This window comes from Clinocottus analis, unplaced genomic scaffold (assembly GCF_023055335.1).
Source record: "Clinocottus analis isolate CAN_PGR_092001 unplaced genomic scaffold, fCliAna1.0.p SCAF_8, whole genome shotgun sequence".
NCBI classification, from domain to species: domain Eukaryota; kingdom Metazoa; phylum Chordata; class Actinopteri; order Perciformes; family Cottidae; genus Clinocottus; species Clinocottus analis.
In genome coordinates this window covers 16,281,536-16,309,477 of record NW_027176240.1, presented here as the reverse complement: position 1 = coordinate 16,309,477, position 27,942 = coordinate 16,281,536, and the positions used below count along the sequence as shown (strand labels likewise).

Sequence of the window (27,942 nt, the reverse complement as noted above, 5' to 3'; positions counted from 1 at the left end):
TGTCAACACATCTTGCTAAATGTGATTATTTTACATTTCACTAACATAAACACTGCCGGTCATCTGGGAAAGAAAGGCTGTCATTTTAATGCACATCAAATGCAAAATAGAGAAATAATGGGCTGCCTCCTCTAAGTCAGCTGGTAATTTAGTCTCAGTCAACTCAAATTTCTTTTAGTCAATTAGACTTTTTTTTTCATACTAAATTACTTCTTTCCAAGATGCTTGTGTGCACATCTCTGGCAAACACAAGGTTTATAGTGGTGCTTCATTTTTGAGTCCCTGGAGAAACTCAGCTTTGGCTATTTAAAATGAACGAACCAATTAGTCAAGTTCAGAATGTGTCAGGTCGAGGACATCCCTGCATTTTGGATCACGCGCACAGACATATTTTGGTGTGTGTGTGTGTGTGTGTGCCAGTAGTTTTTTCATTGAGAAAAGAGAATCCTATGAGCCCACGAGGCTGTACCTGTGAGTGCTGGAATGTAACCCCGGATTGGGAATAATTTGGGTCATTATGTGTCGGAGCCTCACACAAGTAACATGGTTTCTGTTTGGCTGTAGTAGTTGTGAAGACTGGGAAGTGGTGAAATAAGCAATGACCGGTGGTTGCTGGTGGTGATGGAGCAAAGCTAACTGAAGAGAGAGAGAGAGAGAGAGAGAGAGAGAGAGATAGAGAGAGAGAGAGAGAGAGAGAGAGAGAGAGGGGGGAGGAAGAGAGAGACACTTGGTAACGCATCACAGCAGGACAGGCAATCGAATCTAAAGGCGCTCAGCCAGCGACGGACACGGACGAGGAAGGTAGGACAATATGATAATGACATGATCACTCTGCCATGAGCCGATTGACCCGCAGAGCTGTTAGAGACGTCACTGCGGCAGAGAAGAGGTTTTCACAGAAACGATCATGTTGTTTTTTTTGTTGGTATTCTGCCGTAACATTGTCCTCCTGTGATAGTTTGTGCGTAATTGTGCGACTTTAACGGCCACTTGGGAGCTCACTTATACGAGGACCTATTGGCCGTGCAGGGTGTGCGCCCCCAACGAAGAGTTGCGGAGGAAGTTGACGACACGTTTCCACGCGCTTGCGGTCCAGCGAGAGGCTCGGTCAGGTTTAAGGCGGCGCACATGTTTTCCTTTGCCACCACTTCCTTTAAGTTCAGCGGTGTCTGGAGCGGTCGGGTCCAACTGTTGCTGTCGTGTCATCGCGGGTTGGTTATGTTATCGGAGTAAATGATGCGGCCAGTGAATGCGAGGCGGTGTGCATGCTTGCGTAAAGGTGTCAGGTGTGCGGCGTTATCTCAGGTAGCCCCAGCGGCTCGAGAGGTGCCTGCTGGGAAGCGCCCCGGTGCCCACTTACTTATTTATGTGTCACTTGAACGCGGCAGCGACGCAGACAGGTTAAAGGGGAGCGCCACTCAATTTAAGAATTTAACTATTAATCCTCAAGCCCGGGTCAGTATTTTCACATGTATATTGTAATTGTTCAATATGTTATGGATGCTTAAGTCTCTATGCAGACATTGCTTCATTGACAGCTGTTGTAACTTTGCAAGGTATTGCGATGCAGTTTTGACATTTTATTATGCTCATATTATACAGCGCATTACTATGTTTTGCTTGAGTGCTCCTTTCACAATTTCCTTTTTTTTAATTAATAAGTCTTTTTGAAATTATGAGGCTTTCACCCAGCAAGGCTTTCTTATTGCATTTGGACAAACCATTGCTGATTGACTTAGCAAATAACTTTAAGGATGAGCAAAGCTTTCAATGAAAAGAAGCAGTTTTAATTGTCTCCATATACAATGTACAATACTCAACATTTGGCCAGAGTAATGATATTGTGTTGCTTCAAAACTTTCAGATTATACAGTGCATATAATAATGAGCTCCAGGTTGGCTACACAGAACTTGAATTATCTGGCATAAAATGAGCGACCACACTTGTTCTGACTCTGGGGAAATGCTGTCACTCACTACTCCTGCTGAAATATGTTGCCATGCAATTTTGCCCCCAGTAATCCCAAGGTTGTAGGTTCACTGTCATCCTTACTGTGGTCCACTACTTTATAGCTAGTCACCCCACCGACTGAGTTAAAGCACCATGAAAATATGCATGATGCTGCAAATGACAAAAAATATTATTACCAGATCATCTCCCTCATACAATCCCATGTATTAGGTAAGTGATACACTGGAGAGAAACTCCTGCTGTTTTTCATGCATTAAGTTGGGATAGCATGACTCTTTGACAGTTTTGCTTTTTGACTGTCTGTCACTCTGTATTCATTCAGAATACACACACACATACAGACACAGACGCACTCGCGCGCGCACACACACACACACACACACACACACACAAAAGGAGTGAAATGGAGAGTCCATATCTGACAGACTTCTTGACTGACAGGCTCGAATAAAACTCTATATGAGCGATAGAAGAATGAATTGCAGATACAGTGACTCTACTGGACTGTCCTAGGAGGTCTCATGGCAAGGTGTGAGGACAAGAAAGCATTGCACACAATACTGTAGTATTAAGGAATGTAAACTCATGGCGGAGAAAAGGGAAAGAAAGCAATGTAGATTAGAGAGAGTGGTGCTTCATAAAATAAACTGCTCACATGTTTCTATGGAGTCAATATCATTCATGTGGTTTAGCTAATTTGTGGTGATAGTGAGTTAAGCCACTGGGAATGGTCTGGCATTGCTCATGTGTGTGAAAGCATCAGAATAGTTTAGTATACCTGCTTTTGGTCATGTTTGCCTTTTTTATTCTGTATATATTTATTCAGAAATTAGTCTGATTTGGCACAATGAGCTCAAAGGGTTGCTGTTGACCAAAATGTATGTTTTAGTTCCTACACCAGTATTTATACAGTTGTGTGTTTTGCTGACAGAATATTGCACTGTTGTGCTTTGGGCACAGCGGTCTCTATATGACAACGTTTGACACCGAACTCAAAGACCTTAAACGTCCATTTTTCTGCTGTTTTCTAAGCTGCTTTTGGCGTTTACACAAAAATGCTAGTACTTGGCGATTATGATCGTTGCAAGCTTCCGACTTTTCTCATTTCTACATCCACCTCTCCCGGTCCAGCTGTGTGGTCATTAAATCAGCAGAAGCAGTCTGGCAGAACCGCAAGAAAACAGGTTGGAGGGAAGGGAGGTCTTAGAAGATGATTTTGCTCAGCCTACTGTATTACTGGTGAACATGCTGCTGTTCTTATGGATGTGGTGCCATGCTTTCCTCTTTTTTTTATTTTTTAAAGATGATTGCTGAAATAGTTGGTTGTAAACCCAAATATCCAATATCATCTTTGCTACTAATCCATGTCTCCCTCTATTGGTTTTTAATTGTGTAAATGGGAAACCCTTATGCTGTGTTTACACCAAACATGGCGCAAACTTGACACCTGACCAGATTACATGCAAAGCCAATGCGAAGATAGGTGGCAGAAAAACGTTTTTTTTCGCCGGGCAACGTGAAAAAGCTGTTGAGGCGGTGTGAATAGCGTGTTTTACGCGGGGCGAACACAGTGTTTGAGGCGGCGGAAATTGGCGCAAGTTGAAATTTCCCAACTCTGGCGTAAAAAAATCGTGTGACGTTGAGTTGCGTTAGCTAATCAGTGTTGAGAAGGTCTGCCCATCATCATGAACCCCAACATAAAGGGCGTTTGACGTTCCGACATTTTGGGGACTTTTACAACAAGTAGAAGGCAGAAAGTGGTTAGTTACTCAATGGTGGTTGAGCAGAAACAATAGCTCTAGTTTTTTTACGGAGATACGCAGCGTGATTAGTCGCGCCACGTTTTGTGTGAACACACTTTTATTCCATGATTAGTCGCGCCACATTTGTTGTGAACACACTTTGATTGTCAAGCGAGTAAACTGACAAAGTAAACGCGGGGCGCTAAACACAGCATTATGAAGTAATTTGGAAATTATATTTTTCTGAAGGAAGGTTGGAAACCTTTCATTTCTTACTGTTCAAACATTGGGGACCCATCCGCCCGTGCAAATAAGCCCAAACCGTGGCATGTTGAACAAACAAAACAGCAATTTAATGGCAGCTTTGTTGTGTGTCAAACCCTTGTTGTTGGTGTTTGTGCATGGAGTGCTGCCCTAAAGTGAGGCTGAAACAGCACAGGGAGAGACCAGGACAAGAGGAGGGACAATACGGGTGGAGTAAGACGGGAGGCAGAGAGGTGAAGAGTTGAGATGTAAAAGGTCATCCGTGCTGCAGAGGAGCTACTAAATGGTGTGTTTTGATCTTTCAACTGGGATTGAAACAGTCAGCTGTTGGCGGTGTAGAACGACTGCGCTCTAACAAAGAGAGAGACAAAAGGAGATGAATGAGTCTCTACAGGCTATCGGCTGCCCTCTGACACCGCTGTCTGTGTTTATGTTGTCTGATATACACACAGGCCTCTGCTGGGACAGCTTTGTCAAACTCATTGCAGCGGATAATGGCCAAGTGAAAAGCAAGCCATGCTAAGAAACAGGCATTTTAACGCCGGCATCAAAATTTGTGGAAGAGGCAATCAGTTCACATTATGGAGGCTTTGAGTTAGTTTACTGGCATAATGTTTGATTGACGAAGACATGGAAAATCCCAGGCCAGCGGAGAACTGAGGCAAACAACATTGAGATGAATAGCGTGCGAAGGCCATGATTACAAAATAAAACAAGGGAATCTCATTAACAATAAATCTCATTGTCTCATAAAAACGGTTATAGGCTGTCTACATGCTGCAACGGTTGGGGCTGAAAACATTGTGGTTCAGTAGAATGAAAGTAAAGCAGAGGACAAGAAGAGAATGACAGCGTATTGATCTGTCTTGTTTTTATCAGTCGAAGGATGAGAGGGAAAAGTCATGGAGTGTATCATTATGTTTTCACCACAATTTGTCTACCGAAACACTAAAAGCCTAAAACCAGAGAGCTAAGATTGTTATGTCAGCTGCACTCAGCTAAAAACGAGGTGGCACTAGCAGACGTTGGTTGCTTGCATCCTTCACACCTTTTTTTTTTTCGGGAATGTTTTTGGGGGTTTTGAATTTGATATCTTTTGGCTGTTTTTTCTCTCACGAAAATCTATTTGTGTTTCTGTGCACCATTTTTTATTCATCATTTACTTAAATCCTCATCACGGTGTCTTGCAGTGGAATGTCCTTCCTTTTTAATTTTGGGTGTGTACCATGCCATTTTTTTCACTTTCGACTGGCACTTTTGTCCTGAGCAATATGAAAAATTAAACGGAAAATTTGCATCCATGTACATAAATCCAATAGATTTCACGACCTGCCATGATACTGGGCTGAAAGATATTAACTTAATCTTGTGTACTTCTTGAGTACTACATTTAGAAAGAATAATAGATGGAGAAGTTACAAGTTACATTTATTATTTGTTTGCATGAGCCCTAGTGCCGTCTTAAATAGCTCATTCAAACATTTTGGAGACAGGACGGCAAACCGTCATGGTTTTGTTGAGCGTTAGCCGAGCTTCACTTAACAGTAGGAGAGTGGACGTGTTTGTCCACATCCTGGGTGTAGGATAGGCCTAAGCCATTCGTGGCGCAGTCGGCAAGTACCTGTTTCTCCAATCGTATCCAAGCAGACCCAGCCACCAGCCTGTGCAGGGAGGAGTAGTGTAGTGTGGAAGAACTCGGGCGGGTTGATGATCTGCCGAGCTGCTGAAATCTGAATGAGCTGGGCGGATGCAAACCATCCAGGAGTGAGGTGCTGTCGTCTTGGCGTGGGATATAAAGAGCTTGAACCAGAACCTGCACCGCCTCCTGGGTTTGGAACAGATGTGTACTCCTGATGTTGTGGACACTGAATCTGCAGGAGGCGGTTGTTCAAAGCAAAGGGCCACTAGACCTCCAGTTTGACACCTAGGTTCCCTGCAGTCTTAGCTGGGGACACCAGTTTTCATATGTTACAGCAGGAACTGTGGAAATGGAGCAAGAACAATAATTGAATAGCCCTTATTGTCTCTCAAAACAATTCTCAACCCTGATATTTAGATTATTTGAACCAATATGATCAGCATGAATTTGAGATCAAATATAGATTGTAGATGTGACGGTGTGTTTCAGTGAATAATACTACATACATCCTTGATATGAATACAATTCGGTGATGAGTAGCACATTAATCTTGTGTGTCGAGGGAGATCCAGTAAACATCAGCTCCGGATGGTAAAAATTGCTTCTAGTCTAAACCTGCAGTACATTATGACGTCTTTTTAAAGACTTGATTTTGCTCATCATCAATGTACAGAGTAATTTAGTGGTTTAGTCTAAACTGCTCTCTCACCATGTCACCTGCAAAGACACTGCCGCAGACTACTGTGGCTGACTTCTACAAGATGAAATGTGTAGCGCTGTGTCTCTGTGTGGGGCATAGGAGAATGCACGCATGCCGCTGTTGGTCAACAGGCCACGCCTGCGCAAAGCTTCTGTAAAAACTTTTTGGGAAGAAACTCTAAGAAGAGCAGCACAGGACAGATCCCTTATCCGTAGACATACAGTGTATGTTGCGTTGACTAAATAGTCCAGCTGCTTTCTGAAGACGTTAACCAGCAGGGATTCTGCTTCGATTCATTAACATCTGACTCATTTTGAGAATTTTGGTAGAATTCTTTAAAAAAGTGTGTGCGTATTGAGCAAAACTCATATGGTTTTTAGAAAGTTGAGCTTTGGTCACTGATGTGGAAGTAAACCTCCACCTGGTGCTTTCTAAAGAAGCATCATACAATATGCTTTTCTGTCTGCCATGTTGCCTTATGAGTGAAAAGGCTGGTCCAAATAAAATGTACAAATCCACTTCGGTTGCTGGACTTGTCCAAGAGCTATCGTTGTCAGCCTGTTTCCTTGAACTTCTCTTACAAAGACGTTGGTTCCTAATTTTTTAAGTAAGTGGAACATCAGCACCAGCGATTCTTTTATACGACCCGAACGAAGAGAACCGTTTACTCAGCATGAATGCGCCGTGTCAGTGTGATTACCATTTCTACTCAGAAAGCACTACATGATCTGCAGTCCAAATGTCATCCTGTTTACATTGCACTCTTGTCATGTGAGTGAAGTTTGCTGAGCAAGGCTTTCAGAAAGTCACGTCATGTTGGAGATGAAGAGATCAGGAGGGCGGGAAGGAAGACATTACTCAGCTCATCAGAGCACTGCTCCCTCCTCTCAGACGAAGCCAAATGTCTGCTAATCTGTCTGTGATCACTGTGCTAATGAGTGATGGCTTTTTCACGAGGCCCGAGGGCGAGCAGAAATCTGCCATTGATTTGCTGTAATAATCCAGATTTGGCTGCGAGCTGAGGGCCACCGCTCCCTCCTCTGAGAAGGGGGCCCTTGAGGTTAAAGCAAGTCAGACACAATTGCCATGTAATCAATAATATCGAGTGTGTAAGCCGGGAGATGCAGCCATGTGGTCAGGCAGGCCTCTCTGGAGAGAACACAGCAGGTCGAGATATAACTCTTCACTTTACACTGCCTTAATCACACATTACTCTCAGATAAGCTATAGGACCACAACTCATTAAATAAACCTGGATCCTAGCCACCCGAAGCTTTGCCCAGTGGGAGCTGTATGTGTTCCTAATGGTCATTTCTAGCCTTGAAAATAGCCTGCCTGTTGAATCTGGAGTCGGGGCAGGATCTTAGTTATGTTGCAACCAAAAACAAAAAAAGCCTCAAGGGCAGACAAAGGCTATCCTACTCGTTTTTTTTTAAAAGAAATATTACTTAGTTGATAAGATGTCCTTTTTTATTTCTTTGTTGTTAAAGGGAAGTAGTTGCCGTGGACCCACATGTAACATGACAGCACCACGAATAAAACATGTTTATTGTGTTGACATTTTACATCAGGACACAGGAGACGTAATTATCTGCCAAAGCCCCGCATGGAGAAATGGTTTGAAATGACTACATACCATATATAATTGGACAAGCCAAGTTGCGTGGTAAATCAAAAAAGGAAGAGACACAAGTCAAAGTAGATAAGTGAGAGAGAGACGGCTATATGAAGAGCGAAAAAGAAAAGAAAACCAGACAGAAAAACGGCGAGCTCAGGGAGAGAGAGAGGATGGTACGAGATGTTGTTGAGGGCGAGGGGGGTGGGCAGAAGATGAGCAGTGACTCTGACAGAGTGAAGGAGGGAGTGAAGGTAGTGAGGGATTGATAGATGGTGACAGGATAGCCAATGGAGTGGGACAGAGCTGCAGCGAGGCCCCGCTTGCTTTAAGGACCACATCCCTGCTTAGCCCTGTCCTCCCCCAGTTTAATTCCTCCACGAACGACGGACTGATTGGAACTTTAAATGTAACCGGTACTCGGCTAAATCTGAAGCGAGATCATGCTTTTGAACTGTAATTACTACCTTACCTCCACCTCAAGAGCCCTTGCTCTCATTTAATGTCATCCGTCTGCTCTATGCCATTCCTCCACCATCTCTTCAAAGCCCCATTTATTATCTGAATGTCTGGCTTAGAACCTGCTCTCACTCCAACCCGGCTATTTGTTGACACCAGCAACGTTTCTAAAGACATTTAACAGGCCTGCATGTTCATTTATGCTCATTTGAGCAACACACAAAATGTTCTTATTTAATATAGGTGTCTTCAGTTACATGTTGGTTGTCAAACGTGACTTAAATATTCTGGAGAATCTGCTGCAGTTTGGTGTGAAGTATGGTTCTTAGAAAGTGTATTTTTAATGACTTCGTTTTCAGTATGGAGGCCAGGGGCACTTTCAGCTGATCACCACTCCCCCACTTTCCCACTCTGCCTCCATCGAAGTGTTCCTAAAGTAATTGCACAGGTATATACAGTTTGCCCCGTAAACTGCACAATATATCAGTTAGCTATGTCAAAACATGTATGGAAAAGAATAATTACCGTAGCACTTTTAATTTCAAGAGGCACTGACACATAACAATAGCGCAATTATGAATATGTTCTACTGAAGAATAACAACAAATTGCCCAAGTCACAAAGAACATAATTTTGCTCCTTAGCCCTCGGGAGTATCTAACCATGCAGGTAGTTTCAGTTTTGATTCGCTGAGCTTCTGACATGCAATATTGGCAGCAGTGATTTCCGCCAGCAAGACAATTGAGTTAAAAAGGACTTTGTTTAATGGCGCTCAAAATGTTGAGAAGGGGAATTTCAAAAATTCAGCTGAAAAGTCTCTTTTCAAAACAATGTCCCGTTTACTGTAGATAATTCACGGCCCTGCTCTGGACAGTGTTCACTACTCTTTGACCTTTAATACAAAATACATTTCCAATAACAAAGAGAATGATTTAATATTGAATTCTCCTACTTCCTGGTAAGACCAGAGGGCTGGATGCTGCTGCACGAGAGCTGCTTTTATTTCTCGCAGCTGTCTCAGCTCTCATACCCAACATGTCCGACTCAGCTATCCATCATTCACATTCACCGGTTCGTCTCAGAAATGTCTTTTAGCATTTGGAGGAATGGTTAGAAGTGTGTGTGTGTGTGTGTGTGTGTGTGTGTGTGTGTGTGTGTGTGTGTGTGTGTGTGCGTGTGTGTGTGGTGGTCCGTAGTAAAGGCCATGCATTCATCAAGCACTTTTCTACATTTTGTACTTAAACAGGGACATGAACAATGACAGTATGGTATACAACTGATTTTCTGTGCCACTATCAGATTGTACCATATATCGCATAATGATGTTTTTTACAATGACATAGGACATTTTTTTTTATCAATCTGTGGGCATTTGTGGTTCCCCTAAGAATATCTATTAGGTTATTTTTAGAAAAGCAGATAGCATATAGAATGCTGGGAAAATTACTTCAGTGACACCAAAGAAAGAAAAAAAAGACTAAAAGAAGAGACTGTTCGCTGCTCTGTGTGATTATTTCATTTTTTTTTCTCAGCGTGGAGAGCTGGGAATGGGCTTTATTGATTGTCTCGTCCAGACTGATCAACCCTAAACGAGCATCAAAGAAGAACATGGGAAACACTGAGTTTTCCCCTCAGGTCTTGTAGCTTTCGGTGTTGTAGTTACTGGGTTTGATTTAAGGTATGTCAGTGCATTTGGCTATTTAAAGTGCTCCAGGGCATCTAAGTCATGTTACCTCAGCTGTGTTATTGATACATTTTTTCATGGGAAATGATAAGATGGAAAAGGAAAAGATATGTTGCGGAAATGTGTAATCTGTTTAGGCCGTTGTCATCAGCCATCTATCTGAGCTTCCCACTGACTTGAGATAATAACCTTTACTGGAGCACCATAACTGTGTCGAAGAGGACAATGAGGGAGGAAAGAGTGTGAGGGGAGAAGAGGTCTTCGGGGCCCAGTGAGAGGGATGAATGAACGTGTCTAAGCAAAGAAAGAGGGAAGGAAATGAGGACGGTACGAAGCCTTTTAAAAAGCAGCAGACATAACCATGGAGGTTGAATTGTTCCAAAAAGTGAAATGCAATAATGCTGAGGAAACGGGAATCCAAATGAAAACAAATGTCCCTATTCAAACTGATACGCATGCACAACTATAAGCGTGTGCACATACAGACACAGACGCGTATTTTACAATAAGCAATGACCACCAGTTGTTTACCTTGCGAGTCTTTCTCACCAACCTGTAAATTTGAGTTGCTTTCTCTGAATTGATTGTACAACTTTAGCAGCAACGCGACAGCGAGCAGCGACACAAAGCAGCATGCATATTGTGTTTTAATGCACCCCGCACTACTTTCTGTAGTTTATTTAGCTTTTTTTTGTTTGCCATCAGATTCCTGCAGGGACAAGGAGCACCGTCTTGAGTTTTAACGTGAGCTGAGAACACAGTGGGCTTTGGGGAGAATGAGAATTTAGAAGGATAACCCTTCAAAATTCAATTGACACCGAATGACTTTCGCCGGCCAGCGATGCCTTGCCGGGACAAGTGATGACAGTGTACAGCGAGGGCACAAAAGAGAGTAAGGGGAAAGAAAGGCAGATGAGCGGAGGGAGGGAGAACCAGGGAAAGACTGACTGCAGGGAAAACGCTGAGAGTTTCCACATTGCCTGAGCTGCCTCACACAAAAGAATATCTGCTACTTTTAGCAGTGCAGCAATTTACAGTTACGAGGCATGTCTTCGCTGTCCTCCTTCCAACAATATGGTAAGTAAACACATCTCAACACGCACTGAAGGGGCCCGCTCTATCCTTTATGTAGCGGGGGTCCAGTCCCATTCCTTACTGATCTGGACTTCAAGACCCTCGTATGAGTTTTGGCTTAAGGTAGTCACGATGGGCCCCCCGGTTTGTGTATGAAAGTCATGACTGCTCGCTGAACTCACAGATGGGTTCAGCTTGCAGTCTTTGTGCTGGAACCAGCTACCGCATAATGTCCAAGTCGCATGATCTTAGAACACAGGCTTTTTTTTTTGGGAGGTGGCAGTCTGAATTTTTCAGAGGTTCTTTGGAGAGTTCAACACATTGTTGGAGGGTCCGCTCTCTCAAATGGCCCCGTCGACCCCACGGGCCCCAGTGCAACCACAGTCTGCACTGTCTAAATCCGGCCCCTGTGTACGAGTGCACCCTCCTCCCTTTCTCTCACTGGGCGGCAGCCAGGTGATGAGCTCCCTGTTCCTCTGGATGCTCACCCGCTCACTGATTTTGCTGATGTCGAGTCCTCCGTACTTCTCTGTAAAAAATAGTCTCGAAGTAAAGATGGCATGTTGCTCTCTGGATATTATTTACTGGAATACATCTGGGCAGACATGGTTGTAAACAACAACTGAACTTGTCTGTGTAGCATACAATCACAAGGTGGTAATTATCTATTTATTTATTTTTTATCAAATAACCGTGTGACTTTTTGATGGCTATTAAACAGTGAGCACTCTACTGTAAATGAGCTGTTGCTGTGTGGGAATTGTCCCTCATTAACACCCCAACCCTCGAGCAGATGCACAACACCTGCTTGAAGCATGCTGTGCAGCACATCCTTTTGCTGTCCCCTAAATTACACCAATCGTGTCTCCTACTCACTTACACAGTAATCACTGGACATAAAGGAGATGGAAATGTCTTTGGACATAATGTGGCCAGACTACAACTGCAATTTGGTGATGATGGGCTCACAGAAATAATTGCGTGTGACTGAACAGTATTGTGTGCTTTGCTTCATCAGGTGCAGGCGATGTCGTGGAGTGTGGGTTTAGGTGGCAGGATGACGGTTGCACAGCTCCTCCTTCCCTTCCTCATCCTCCACTCTTTCTGTGAAGGTGAGTCCACAATGACGCCGCATCTTTTACACAATCAGTGAATGTCTTTCAACGTAACGTACACCACTGTAGCTCCTCAGTGGCAAGAAGCAAAAAGACAGTGGTTTATACTCGCCAGCTATTTTTGGGAATATGAGCAACAGTGTGAATGTGAAGCTGAATAATTGAAGGAGTATGTTCTGTCAGCAAAACTTTCTTCTGAAAAGAGGAATAAAAGTGTAAAAATATCACTGTGGCATCAGCGCGTAAGTATAAAACAACCTTTGTTAGTCAGTCAATGCGCATGAATACTTATGGCTTTCCTTTCATCAAGGCCTTGGTAAAGCATGAGTGCTGCCAGTCCACAGTAAGGGAAGCAAAGACTGGATAGCTGAATCTGAAGGCAGTTAACAGTACAATATCTCTCCCACTTCTCTCCCAGTTCTTTATTATTAACAGCCTGAAAGGATTTTCTGTCACTTACCTTCTCCACATGATGTATTCCCTTACCTTTTCTGGACTTGTACACTTGTTCCTATCAGTCCTGTACATGGTCTATTTATTCTTACGCCTTTTATCAGTCATTACTTCGCTCTTCAAACACTGCCTTGCATAATGTCTCACATTATTGTTGGTGCCCAAGAATACTATAAAACCTCCTCGCCGAGTGTCTCTGTGAGGGCATGAGAGAGACTGCGATATGGAGAGCGCGTTTCTGTGCCGTGGTTGTCTCTCATTGACAGACAGGAGACATGTCCAATCACACACAGCGCTGAAGCGGCGGGGAAAGTTATTACGTGAACGCCACAACCTCTTTCCATCAAGCGCAACGAGTTTATCGAGGCGTTTTTTTTTTTTTATATCTCTGGAGCCCTCCAGCCCTGGCTCTCACCTATCACCTTGTGTTTGCTTTCAATATACCCGCTTTCTTCCTCCCTCTCTCCGCTCTCTCCCTCCCTATTACAACCCCATTAGCACACTGACCCTGTACACCTCCTTGAGCATCACTTTCCTGATCTGTCAAATTGGATTGATGATCATTGCTGTGACTATTTTGTGGCAGTAATCTGTCTGCACCCGGCTATCCAAGCCTGACGCAGAGTCTCGCAGTAATTACACCACAGGTATGGGCAGGAGCTTGTTAACCCTCCTCCTCATCACCCTCTATCCAGTGAAGCACGCGCCATGTTCTTGGCACCCGCCGAAAGCCACGCTGGCAAGCCAGAGATAAAGATCTCCTTCCGCACAAGCGGGCATGCGACTGAACGACAAGCTCCCCACTTTCAAAGCACCTCTCCCCTCCATTGAGTGCTCTCACTTCAAACAGACTGGCCTCCCCCGTCTCTCGCTTCAGTGTCCCTGTGGTCTGCCGCGCAGCTCAGCTGATCAAAGACCATCAGCTTTGTTCCCTGATCTTCCCAACAAAAACGGCTTGTATCACGCTGCCTTCTGACGCCACAGAACTTTATCCACGACTATAACGCGGCAGACTATTAACCGTTAAACAGGCCCTCGAAAGTGCCGTAATCCAATAACATTCCCTCCTACAGATAAATCGCTACGGGGTAAATGTCATTTTGGCCTAATTGTAGTCCGTCCAAATTGACTCATGCTTCAAAAGTATACAGGGGTTTTTTGTCACACCACTCAGACTCAAAACGGTCCTTTTTTCGACCATGACGTTGAATTGTTTTCGTGGACAATGGAGACACGTTTGGCTTTACCTGCAGACGAACCATGTAGACACACTGTTCATGTTAGTGCAATATGCTGTCCTCAGTTTGAATCACTACTTCCATGCCTTGCGTGTAATTGATGTTTTCGTATTGGCTATTGAATGGTTATCTGTAAAATAAGATGCACTAATCTATCCCAATGATCACTTGACCGATGTGGCTCGAATACACAGCTTACCTGTATATTTCAAATAACTGCTGTTGCTTTTGCTGCTGAGGGTAAAAACTAAACAAAACAAGAATAGCATTTGTAAAAGCTATCAGGCAAGTAGTGAGTAAATGAGTACGCTATCATGGTATACACGATTGTCATAATAGAGATCATTTAAAAGAAAATCTAACTGTTTCTCCCTTTTAACAACATAATCAAAAAACACCAATCTAAATCAATTGTTTTATTGACATCATTAGAAACGTTGCTTCTGTCTCCATCACAGGTTCCAACCAGCCTCCGCGCTTCCTGAACTACTTCTTCTCGACCTACCTTCTCATCTATGAAGATATGCCAGTCGGTGAGTCTCTGTGGAGTGCCTGCATGTTGTGTTTGATGTGTCTACACTGTCTAAAGTGAGTACAGGAAAGCTGTTTTTGCGGATTGCTTTTGTCAACTTGTTTTCTGCACAAAAAAGGTCTGTCTTTTTGTCCCTTGAATATAAACAGAGAAAGTGAAAACAATGTAAAGAGAGAGGTGTGTGTGTGTGTGTGTGTGTGAACTCTAGAGCCTGAGAGATTCTCTACAATACACTAAAGCTCACACAAACGATACATGGGATGCTTTTGAAACTTCTCATCCTGGTATTGACACAGAGGAATGTGCAAAAGAGTTTGTCCAGATTTGATATTTCTTTACCATACGCTTGCTTACACTTTGTGTCCCACTGTTGATGGGCGTTACGATATGAACAGCAGACACGGTTGGGTCCAATTCCTCCTGGATCTATTATTCCCTCCCTGCTTATTTATTTTATTTGTCACTTTTGTTGGTTGCCGTGATTGACAGGGCAATTTGAGGATGTCTGGCTTTTCATCATCTCTGAGGGTGTCAGTAGCTTGGAATTAAAATCCTTTATATCGGATTGATTTTCTCGAAAGTTTTTTTTTTTCTTTTTCACATGACCTTTACACTCTGCCCGTCTGTCAGTACCAGAATGAGTCATCGAGTATTGGCTTATCCGCGTCTATGCCCTCTCAGGCACAGACAACTTATAATGTTTTCCCAATTTTCACACTTTTTCTCTGGGTCATTAAAGTGCAATTACACCACTAAGCCTCCGCCATCGACGCTATCCAAGTCACCATCGCTTTCCTCACCATCGTCGTTGTGTGTTTAGTACTGCATCCAGGAAAGGCAAGGTATCCTGCTGAGCCCACAGTGAATCATCATCATCATCATCATCATCATCATCATCATCATAAGGCCAGTAGTTTGTGGCAGAAGGCTAATTCTTCATTCCGGTTGTGTTCTAACAAGTGAAGGGCATGCATGTGTTGGTGGGCAGCATTGCTAATTTCCCTAACCACTCTGTCCAGGTTGCCCTCTGGCCATGAATCATCCTCTCCTCAGGCAGCTGGGCGTCGGTCCAACGACACGTTCCACTGGTCCAGAGAGCTGTCAGTCATGTCCCTGGCTCGGCCTTTGATGACTTCTTCAGTGGTGTGATTATGAGGGCGGGCTGAGTGATTGGACAGTGACAATTTGTCAAGATTATTGTTTATTAGCTCAGCAGATGTCCTCGTCTCGGAGGCCCTCAAATTTGTGAACACACACACACACAAACACACACACACACACACACACACACACACACACACACATTTGAGGCTGTGTGTGTATGTGTGTGTGTGTGTGCGTATGTTGAGAAGTTCCTGTTTCACCACAAACACCCTTACACAAACCCTCAAGATTACTTATCATCCATCCTCTGGTTAATAGAGTAGCCCGGCAGCAATTTCAGTGCAGACATTGTTCTTACTCATGATTTGAATAAAGGGTAGATTGAAAATACATATTTTCTCATCTCAAGGTTCAGTGCAAAGACTGTGGCAAGAATAAAGGATTGTTGAACTATGCTTTCAGGGCACAATGACGGCGGTTTAATCATATTCAAAGCTTTGCACATTCCTCTGTTCTTCATTAGGTCGTTATTCTACCACACATTCGAGGAACATAAATGAGCACCTGCCAAACTGCCTGAGTTTAACCCGGTGATCAGGCTTCCACAGCCACTTGCATTTAGTTACCATGGAGGTTATGTCTTGGTAGTGATGGCGCAGCAAAGAGTTCACGTTAGCAGGTTGTGTAAGGTAATACCAAGAGCCATTCTATGCAACAAGCAATTGACTGGCATATGCACAAAAGGACCATGATACTGTATTATGGAGATGAGCAATCCAAACAGACATGCCTTCAGATCAAACTGGTCTGCATGCATGTGTACACACACTCATTCACGGCCCTATCTAACCGTGGTCAGGCAGCAGATCAGTGACTTAAGCTCATGGCCTCCGAGCCGGTCGCCACCGCTCCGGGAGCCAGGCAGGAGTGCATGGTTATTTATCAGAGAGATGAGGAAACGCATCCAAACACCATGTATATTTGATCTGAGACTACAGCCGCTCCTCTCCCTCTCACCAGCAAGGGGTTTGGTTCAGGAACCGGCGCGTGGTGTTTGAAAGATGCTGCGCAGCTGTGTGCTGTCAAAACCTGTGAAACGCAATGGGAGCAGGGCTTAACTCTGTGTGAACTCACATGTATGTATATATTAGGGCTGGGCAAAATTGAAAAAAAGTAACTGATTAATCTCATGATTTTTCTGCGATTAATCGCATTATGCGCCAAATTCAATAATGAAGTAAAAACTAGTGTATTGCACGCTTTTATATTAAAGTAATGTTATCAGAACAATATAACAGCACTCTGGAGCAACAGCAAGTTAACATACATACATATATAGTTTATAAATATATTTTCTTTTTTTTTCTGAACAGGTACTGTTCAGTAGTAAGGGTCCCTGTGAGGGACAAACCACTCCTTTTGTCCATGTTCAGTCTGTTGCTCACCTTAAATATGTATGTAAAGACCAGCATTTGATTCACAGTGAGTGCTTTTCATGTTTTCCAGTTCAGTTCAGTTTTTCTTACTCAGTGAGAAAAGTCCCGTCTGTGTTGTCTTGAACATCTTGTGATGTGAGGAAAGTCCTCCTCTTTGAGAGAAGAGTAAAGATCCAGAAGTGATCCTGACTTAAAGTGCTCTGCCATTGTGGATCAGACCGCGGGGTCAGGAGCTCTGTGCATGCGCGATTAACTTTTAATCTGGACGTGGAGGCTGCCGGTAGACTGCCCATCTGTGAGCGCGTGTGAAGCGGCTCGCGGCAGCACCGCTGCTCGTTCAGAACAGAAGCTACATAACAATACAGGCTTTCATGTCAGGCTCAATTCATCAACATTGCCTGTCTGTGAGGCTACAGAAGTGCCAGCGCACCTACATAAATCGCCTTCAAAGTAAAAGCTGTGTCGCCATATTTGCATTCATGGCGTTTATCTTATTTATTTATTTTTCATGTTTTGTTGACCTCACGTGGGCCGGACTGGGAGAGCCATAAGACGCCCGGGTCTGAACTACGCCGCCTCGAGATTTAAAGCGGTAAGCCCCTCCCAATGCAAAAAAAAAAAGCAAAAAAGCAAAAACATGCAGTTAACGCATGATCAAATAGTTAATGCCGTTAAAGGATTGCCAGACTAATGCTAAATTAACGCGTTAATCTGCCCAGCCCTAGTATATATACATGCGCACAAACACACACAGTCCAGTAGAGTCTACATCGTTTCATATGCAGACGAACACAACACCTTCAGTTTGATGCACGGATGAGACCCAAGAGGAATCTGTAGCCCCCACTGGTGTGAATGATGAATGATTAGGCTGCATTAAAGGGTGCTGTACACTTCACTGATACAATGCATCGTATGCTTCATTTCAATATTTTGCAAGAGGAATATTTCATGGATGTTAAAAACAAAATTCTCATTCATGTTCCTTGTGTGCGCGTGTGTGTCTGTGTGTCCATTTAGTTTGAGTATGTATGCATGTGATTATGTTTCATACATTTTGGTCTCATCTCGGCGGTGGGATCATTCACTCTTAGGGGGGGCAGCTAAACAGAGGAGCTGATGTTTAAATGCAGTGGCAGATAACGGTGCGTGTTGTGTCAGGAAATGGGATGTGTAATTAGACCGAGAGAACACTTTGATTAAACGCTCTCATCTCCTAATCCACTTTGCCCTGATTCGGCAGATTAAGCTCTCTACTGAGTAATTAACTTGTGAGAAGAACACAACATTTGTTCAAAATAAGAAACTTCCACATTCTGCTGGGATGGTTTGTGTATGTCTTTTTAGTTTGTGCCAATCTAGCACAAGGCCTTGCTGTTTAATTTAAGATTACAAGTTTTGCTTAAGCTAACGTAACGATAAGTGTTTAATTCATACGGGATAGGTTATTGAATACGTTCAAATTTAGGAAAGAAGCTTCTGGCAGTATTTCTTCCATAATTAATTAATTGAAACAAATATTTGGGAATCATTCATATCGATCAACACACTTGCTCTTTTGTTAAATAAAAAAAAAATTCAAGATGGTTCGAATAGAAAATCACTTAAATACAAAATGTTTTTTTTGTTATTTTCCCTCACACAGTGGACAATCCCAAGCAGCACATATGCCAGTTGCAGCAAATATAGCTGCTCTAATTAAAGCCCAAAATGGACCTTTTTTTTGTATATTTATAAATATAATGTCAGCAGGGAACAGGACTCCAGAGGCTTGGCCAATGTTGTTAAGGCCATTTTTAGTGTTTTAGCCCTGTGCAATAAATATCTGGAATCCCAGCTATATGTACTAGTGCTATGACACAGTTAAAACAATTAAAATATACACCTTCTGTCTTAACTCCTTTGCTCTCCTTTTCCTTTTTTTACTCACTCTCCGCTGCTCCCTCACATTCTACTGCCACAGTAAATACCTTGCACTTTTAATTAGCTCAGTGGCATTCCTAATTCAATAATAATTAAGGAGCAGGAAGTAGCCTCGAGGAACAACGTATTAGAGCCTTCCCCTAAACGTGTTGATAGTGTCTGTGTACTCTCTCCCCAGCCAATTCCCCACTGTCAGCTGCCGAGCCCACTTTACATTAACTATGGCTTGTCAACAGTCCCTCCTCAGGACACTCTTTTTCACAGCTTTCTGATTCCGTACATTTAGCTACACTCATAAACAAAGCCGTATTCATAACTATTGCGAGCTATTGTAGTTTGGTGTTTGAGAACTCTCCTTGACCTTGATGGAAAACAATGCATCCTGATTATAGAAACTATGTCTGACAATCTTGCATCAGAATGGATTCCCCATGCTTTTGCTAATATGAAGGAACATATTGTGTTTGTATTGTGAACAGCAATGTTGACGTAACATTGCAAACAGTAATGTCTGCTTTCAAAGTTGACAGGAAAAGATGAATGCTGCTTTGAAGCTCAGGCGTTTCTCCTACTCAAGAGGTCTTTCTGTTTTGTATTGTGAAATCCATATTCAACTCCCCATTAGTGACGCTGCAGAGAAGGGCACTCAGATCAGTTTTGCTGCTGATCAAATGATTGGCCATGTTACCTGACTGACTCTCCAGGTGCTGATGTGTACAGCACAGTGGAAGAAACCCAAAGCATGTGCACACTTCTGCTCTCTTTGGCTCTGGGCTGCTTTATTAATGAGTTGTATACACATTTCAGATTGAAACCCCTCTTTCTCTATCTCAGAAGCATTTAAACTGAAGGATTGACTCTCAACTAACATCGATAGATCAATCAATGTCCATACCAGCATTTGCTGATCCTCCTTTCATTCTGGTCCATTTCTTTCACCCTTGTGGAGCTCTTGTGGTGTCCTTTTTATTGGGAAAAAAAGGATATTTAAGATATTGCACAGGCAAATATGTACTGACATTTACTGGTATTTAAAGTAAATCTGTCTCCAGATTTGAGAATGGTAATGAAAGCGCTCATTCTAAGAATATTAACCGATATTGGCATACATTGAGTCTGTGTTCACTTGTTAGCACGTACGTAGGCGACTGATGGGAGGCATTTGACGCCGTTTACTGCAGTGGTGCTGCTCAGTGTAGATTAGACTTGCACTGGGTTTCCAGGTGTGAATGTGTGAAAGTCTGAGCGTGAACTTGCAGTTCCTGCCAAACATCATCCATGCACAGAAAACTGAACCTTAATAAATAAGTAATGCAAACACAGAATCACAAAGTTATAGCTATTTTATAATTATGTTTTATATTTGTTTTAATATTTCAAAGTTTTAGCTTTCTTATAATTTTTTCACAAATGCAATACATGTATTATAATATTTTGTTTGCCATTTGTTTATTTTCTCATTGTACAGCTCCTGTCGTTCTCTGTTGCTCTGCCTTCAACCTGCAGCCTTGAGCCTGCACAGCAGTTTATGCAGGCCTTTGCAGATTAAACTACACAGGGATTGGATGTTGTGAGTGATTGTCACAGACTTCAACAAATGCACGCCACAACAGCTGATCGACTCAGATTGAAGGCGTAGTGGTGTGTTCACACCGAACGCGTCGAGATTTTTCTCAATGTCAGTCGAAAAAAGTATGTTCACACCAAAAACAGAATGACTAATCGCGGCGCCACAAAGGGGGTGTGGCTTATCTCAGTCGCTTTTCTCCGGGAAAAGAGCGATTTATCCGCTATCGACTACAGAAGAAATAACCACTAGTTTTGCTTTATACTTGTGGAAGTAAGAAAAACATTGGAATATCAAACGCCTTCCTGTTTGGGTTCACAACACCATCCGGAACTGCGCCTGGCTTATCACTGTAAAGCTAGTTACCGTTTCCGTCATTCACAATAGAAATAATCTCTAATTCTGCTTCATACTTGTTATGTGAATTCCACATATGTCAGAACATCAAACAACATCGTGTCTGGGCTCATAATATTATCCGTAGTAGCACAACAGCGTCTGAATGACGGCCTCTATCAGTTTGATTCAACACCGGCAGGACGGCAGTGACGAGCGGAACATTTCAAAGTGACGTAACTGTGACTCATGCGTTTTTGCTGCGGGGTTGGGAAATTTGAATTTGCGCGTCGAACTCTCCGCGGCCGAAGCTCTGTTCGTGCTGCCTCAACGCGTCAGTCGTGCTGCCCGCTACAGAAATATTAGTTTTGTTGAATTTCACTCAAGTTAACATCACACGACATGGCCATTTTTTAAGTCGATGATCATAACACCGGTTCCTCCAACTTCATTCTGTAGATTCAATTCAATTCAGTTTATTTTGTATAGCCCAAAATCACAAATACAAGAATCTGTACACATAAGACATCCCTGTCTCATGACCTCACATCGGATCAGGAATAACTGCTCCAAATAAAGATAGTAAAACCCTTTCACAGGGAAAAAAGGGAAGAAACCTGAGGGAGAGCAACAGGAGGATCCCTCTCCCCAGATGGACAGATAGAATAGTAATGTGACCAGAATGAACAACGTAACAGAGTTACAGCACTTTACAGGAATATGACAGAAATTATTCATATAATAAGTGGTAGGCATTGACGTTGTAACATGCGATCTTTTTGTAATCTAATGATTATTGCTCATGCTCTCATTGTGTCAATTTCTCCAACACAAAACTCTTGGATCAGAATTCATTTTTATGAAAGTAGGGATCCGAAATCTCAAATACATTGAGGAATTTCTTCATCGGAAATGCAATGAGAAAAGTTAATTAGCATTGAGAATGATAATTAAGCTGGTATTCAGAATGCGTTTGTCAACCAAACAATATATTTAAGAAAAAGCAAAAAAGGGTCCTCAAGCACTCCGTCTCTGACATGTACACGGAAACAGGAAACAGGTCTAAACCATTCTTAATAAGTAAGAACCTTTTTGTATTTTTTGTTGTTGTTTATATATATATATATATCTTTATATGTATCTGAAATGACCTCACGATACTGGCAGATTGTCTCACAGAAGACCAAGAATACCTTGGCGGTTCTTTGCAGCTATGGACCAGATCATTCGGGGCAGGGATGGAATAAAAAATACAGAAAGATGAGCGGTGATAAAATGAGAGGGTAATCAGGGACTTGTCAGGAGACAAAGAGAGGGCAGTTCCTCTGAGAGTTGATTCACTGTTTTTGGGATGCTCGCTGTATCCACAGCTGTCTCATGCACGATACGCGCTCTAGAAATGTGTTACTGTCTGACTGCGAGCAGGGCCGCTCGGAGGTCCGTCTCTGCTCCCGCTCTCAGTCCTCATTTAGCCAAATTGGAGTGTGATGCGTGTGTCCTTTTTCTGCATCTCTGGTGACTGCAGTCGTATCTGTCACTATTTATGAGTTTGAGTTGGCGGACGCGCGTGAGACTGAAAGCGACTGTGTCTCCGCCGGTGTCTCGGTTTTATAAATCCTATCTACCAGCTGCAGAAGTGAGGCAGTCCTTCCTGTTGAGGTTTGAACCACCTGATCTCAGCAGGAGATGAGTCCCAACATGTCCCGGAGATATTCTTAATGACTGGAAGTTTTTCTCTCCACATGAAGCGTCCTGCCGCACCACATTTTCGGAAGGGGATACACTTGATCTTCTTACCTCCCGCGACAGCTCTCTGTTGTCATTAAGCTGTTGCATTGACTCCCACAATGGTTTCCCAATAATGCCCGGCACACTGCCATCCACGAGGGACCTCTGTTTTCGTTTAGTCAATCATCCCTTATCTCTTCCTGTGGTGCCTTGCTCCCCTTTCCTCCCCCAGGAAATAATGGGGTCCACGGTTCAGCGGTGTCTGCAAACACACCATCCATCATGACGCCGTGCTGCGCTATGTTGTCAGCTCTTACCCGGCACGTGATGCGTTAGTGTTATTACGGCCCATGCAAACACTCACAGCACTCTGGCCTCTCATTGCAACATTGCGTCTCAGTTTCCACTAATGCTAAGCATCCTGCTCGTCATTTTATAGTAATGATCTTTTTTTTTCTTCTAGCTATCTGACTGTCAGTCTTGTTTTTCTGCATGCACTGAAGAAAGCATTAATGACTGATGAATAATATTGTTCCATCTGCAGTCTTAAATCCAATCCAATTTAGGCAGTGGTGTAAAAAAAAATATTCATTTTCATATGTTTCCATTATGTTGGGAAAAAAAAATAGGTCATAATAAGTCAGGTCACTCAGCTGCTAACAGGAAAACCTCTCAGACACAACTTCATAACACAGAGCCTCACTGAACTCTCAGGATGTGCCCGTAAAAGATGGCTGAATTCAACAACGTGAGACACGAAGACTTGTCTCTTAAAGCACCAGGTGTCAGATGGAGCTTGTGCTTTTTTGATTTAGATTTTTACTCGATTGCGTGTGAGAGCTCATGCTTTTACGGGGAGTTGACGATAACTTTTGCGGAGCAGCTGCTACATCTGAGGAGTCTCAAGAGCACAATAACGGGGAAGGACATGTTTGAAGCTGTGTCAGATCCTCCACGGAGAAGTTCAAGCTTTCCTGTCTGATGTTGATGCTGAATACGGGACCTCTTCCCTTTTTCTGAGGTGCGCTAGCTCAGCCAAGGCTCCGTGTTGAAGCGTTTTATTGCCGGAACCCAGAAATTGACCAGCGAGTGACGCTCTATGGTTGGCAGACTTCGCACGTCTAGTTGATCTTACTCATCTCAACACACTGAACAAAAGGGAAAGAAAAAGTATTCTGTGTGAAGCTCCGTCTCTTTGAGACACAACTGCGTAACGTCAAAGTTACACACTTCCCTATGCTGTCTGAAATCAGAGTAGCTTTTCCAAAGGTCAACCTTTCTTCTAAAATGGGGAAATGTGTGTCTGTCATCACATCTCATGACAGAAGTCAGTCAGCACAAGAAATCCAGCTGTTCTCGACTTCCTTCCTGAAGGATGCAGAAGAAGTGGAAGAGAGTCGGCAATTAGAACTGATGGAGATGCAGCGTGATGATTCTCTGAAGAAACAGCATCAGCTTCTCTCTCTACCTGCTTTCTACCAAAGCTTGGAAAAGGCCAAGTTTCCTCTGATGCGACACCACGCTAAATTAATGAGTCTGTTTGGCTCATCATGCACATGTGAGCAAACATTTTCTCTGTTAACGCCGAACAAAAGCCGACTGGGAACCAAAATGACCAACACTCATGTGTGTGATGTCCTTCGCATCTCAACCACCAAACTTACTCCTTACCTCCCAGCATCCTTCAGTCCAAAGTGCAGCATCACCGTATCATATTACACAGTATTTCTGCGTTAATAAGCCCAATTACGTAATAAATGTAATCAATTCAGGTTGATAACATGTTATCACAAACGTTAGTTGATTTGTTTATAACCCCTAAATATACCCATCCACCCTGTCCACAGGGCAGTGAAAGGAGCTCATCATCCTGACGGAGAAGCTCTCAGGCGGCCGTTTTGAGAATGAGTTGCCAACCCGTTTTGAAACAAAATAAATGAAAACCCATGGAAAGGTGTGGTTTTCAAAGTTTTTGTTGTTTAAGCATATTAAAATGTGTGTCTGTGTGTATATATGTATATATATGTATGTATGTATGTATGTATATATGTATGTATGTATGTATGTATATATGTATGTATATGTATGTATGTATGTATGTATGTATGTATGTATGTATGTATGTATGTATATATATATATATATATATATATATATATATATATATATATATATATATATATATATATATATATATAGCCAAGTTCATATAGTTATACCATTATTTCTAGCCTGATGTAACGGGAGAGGGTGTGTGTGTGTGTGTGTGTGTGTGGGGGGGGGGGGGGGTGCAAAACAGTGCACTTCTGTTATTACTATGACTGATTTCATGACAAAAAGAGCAGCAAAAAGGGTTGAAATGCACTTTCACAAACATTTAACTGTCATTGAGATCTAATTAACCTGAACTATTTTAGATCAAGACACGGTATATTATTGCTAATATTAACTAATATTTCCAAGAATCGATCAAGGCTGCAGAGTTTCCCTTGTTTGTGATACTCTTTCTATTACAGACTACCAACACACGGAGTCAAAGATGGAGGAAGTGTGTCGAATAGATTCAGGCTGTGTGTGTGCAGGTGTGTGTGTTTGTGTGTGTGTGTGTGAGATATTTCTCTGGGTTGTAAAAGTTAATTGAAGATGTCTGTGGGAACGTGAAGCGACACCAGGTTGAACAGCGCTGCCAAGGCTCCCAGTGAGCTGACAGGCGTCACTGTGATGGTGGCAGTGGTTAGATTACCTGACCAACTGAGGATAGGTTACACACACTGATACACATTTAGCTAACACTCTTCTTTTCGGCTCCAAATGAAGCTCCGGCTCAAATCAAATGGAACATTCTCCTGTGTCTGGGAACGAGATGGAGAGTGAGAGAGAGCACGCGGAATCATCACAGAGCACAATATTTTCGATGGTTATCAACTCGCCCCTTTTTTTATTACTCGAGATCATCAGCATCGTCACAGAATTCGGTTGTTTAAATTCGAGATTTTAAAACATGTATTTAGTGGAAATGTAATACGGCTGTTTTTGCATTCCTGTATTTCCATTATTTCTCCAATTTGATTCACTGTTTAAGGTTTTAGTCTTTGTTTACTAATGTGTGTTTGGCTGCGTTTCTCCAGTATTGGGTGGTGCCTCGCTGGGTGGCAGATCAGCTACTTGCAGCTGCTTATCTTGCCCAGGTGGGTCACGGCTGATACCTGCCTGAGCCACGCAGAGCAGCTAACCTGGAAATTGATGTTTCACATCAGCGACCACCTCTCCCTGCTCCATCGCGGGGAAACCGGGAGTGAGGAGGGGGAATGCTTGTGTGTGTCTGCAGTCTGTCTGCATGTCTGTGTGAATGAGTCAGATGGATCTCCCCCCGTCTCTCCGTGTCCATTCAAACATGCATGCTACAGTTAGTGTTGTGACTCGAGCAAAAATATGTTGTTGTTTGTATGTTACCTCCGACCATCTTTCTGTGACACAAAGAAATATAAGTTTTCCAATTCAACGCAAAAGATTAGAAGGAAAGGGAAAATGAAATGTCGAGGAAAACGCAAAATTGTCTGACCCACTAAAAAAGTGTCCTGGGACATGCAAAATGTTCTGTATATTAGTTTTAGGAAATATTAGGAAATGACTTCCTGCTGAAAGACGGGACCTGTACGAGAGCTCTTTCATCATCATATTTTGTTGTTCCCCTCCACTATCAGCTAAATATCCTCTCACTGTCCTTTGCACTAGCAAGTGCTGGGCTGTAGCTCGTCGCAGTAACAGAGCAGCGTTTCTAATTTGAAGTGTGTTTTAGTGACCACAAAGCCAAGATCAGTCCCACAATAGCAAGTTTGCTAAACTCTTTGAATTATTGTTCGGATGAAACGCTGAATCAGCTTATAGTGGACGCCTTGAGGCCAATACCAACACTAGTTGTCTGAGGCTGGTGTGCATTCTATGAGGAAAGGTTATATCGTCCTTGTCTTGAAAGCTGACATTTGTTCTCATAAAGGCCAGCATGCTGGTGCCAGATAGGATTAATTGACAAGTGGGGTGCCTGCACTCTGTGTCCCCCATTTACAGACCGGTCTCTGGCTCAAATGTGCTTGCTTTTGTTTTTCTGGAGTCTAGATCTCTTTGTCTTCTCGACTGCTGGAGAATGATGTCTGTCTGTATGTATGTCTGTCTCTCTCTCTCTCTCTCTCTCTCTCTCTCTTTCATTGTGCTGCGGGCATGTCATCCATTCTCTGTGACCATGCGGCTCCCGTAACTACAGCCTTTTCTGCAGATGTGTGCTGTTGGTGTTTGCACATCTTGTGTTTCGGTACCTTTAGAATGTGTTTCGAAGTTATCTAAATCTGCGCATGTTAGCTGTTGAGCGGTGATAGGCCGTGACGGCATGTGTGTGGTTTTGTACACGAGTGGGAGGAGAGAGTGGGGTTTAAGCTATCTCCTCTCTCTTTTCTCACAGCCAAGAAGGTGTTTGACAGTTACCAGGTCTCCTTAGAAGCTCACATCTTTTTTTTTTCTTTCTTCAAGAAGAAGATGCCTTTCTGTTTACTTTGCCTGTCTCTCATTCTGCCCATCAGGCATTATTATTTTTTTTATCTTCATCTCTCCAATATTTGTTTCTCTGTGCAGCACTTTGTCTCCAGTGAGAAGCTCCAGTTGCTAACAAATCCTTGGCTTTTCTGCTGTCGGCCATTGTACGTATGAGATACTGTGGTTTTTATGAACTGTTGATTTTCCACTGATTCCAGCATTCAGATGGCCACACAAACTCACCCGCGGGACTCCAACATCTTGCACCGCCATTTTTCTACAGCAGCCCGGAACAGACACTTCGTCTAGCAAGAGCCTTTCGCATTTTATTTTATCTGAAGGTGGAGATGCCTTCCGAAACTCGGTATTAAATGGGCCCCTGTCCTAAATAACTAAAGATTGTAGTACTGATAGGCCCCAATGTTACCGGTGGTATTTATTAATACTTTTTCATGTTTTGTTATCATTTTTTATCACACTGCCGCATGCATGTGCTCTGCTCTCTCTGTTGGTCCACACACACACACACACTCACACACACACACACACACACACACACACACACACTCACACACACACACACACACACACACACACACACACACACAGATGAGTTAACTTTTGTGGCGCCTGAGACGAAACAGCCAGGTGGGCACAAGATTGATACTGACGGATGTCTGTGTTTGTCATTCTTTATAAACTTCACTCAGAAATGTTATTGATTTCATTTATATTCCTTACCAAAGACATAGTACACTCGACAGCTGAGGGGTATTTAGTTGATTGCGATCTGCCACAAACCACTAGATGCTTTATAAACGGACACACTGTTCC

General features: G+C 42.9%; 1 protein-coding gene across 3 annotated transcripts in view; it reads left to right on the top strand.

Annotated features, from left to right (window-relative positions):
* Positions 1-734: 734 nt before the first annotated feature.
* cdh23 (cadherin-related 23) overlaps positions 735-27,942 on the top strand; it is a 164,170-nt gene continuing 136,962 nt past the window's right edge. For all 3 annotated transcript variants that reach the window (XM_068567305.1, XM_068567304.1, XM_068567302.1), the window contains exons 1-3: positions 735-801; positions 12,168-12,261; positions 14,414-14,488. In XM_068567305.1, the coding sequence (XP_068423406.1) occupies positions 12,177-12,261; positions 14,414-14,488 (160 nt within the window). In that variant the 5' untranslated portion in view covers positions 735-801; positions 12,168-12,176. The remainder of the gene's footprint in view (positions 802-12,167; positions 12,262-14,413; positions 14,489-27,942) is intronic.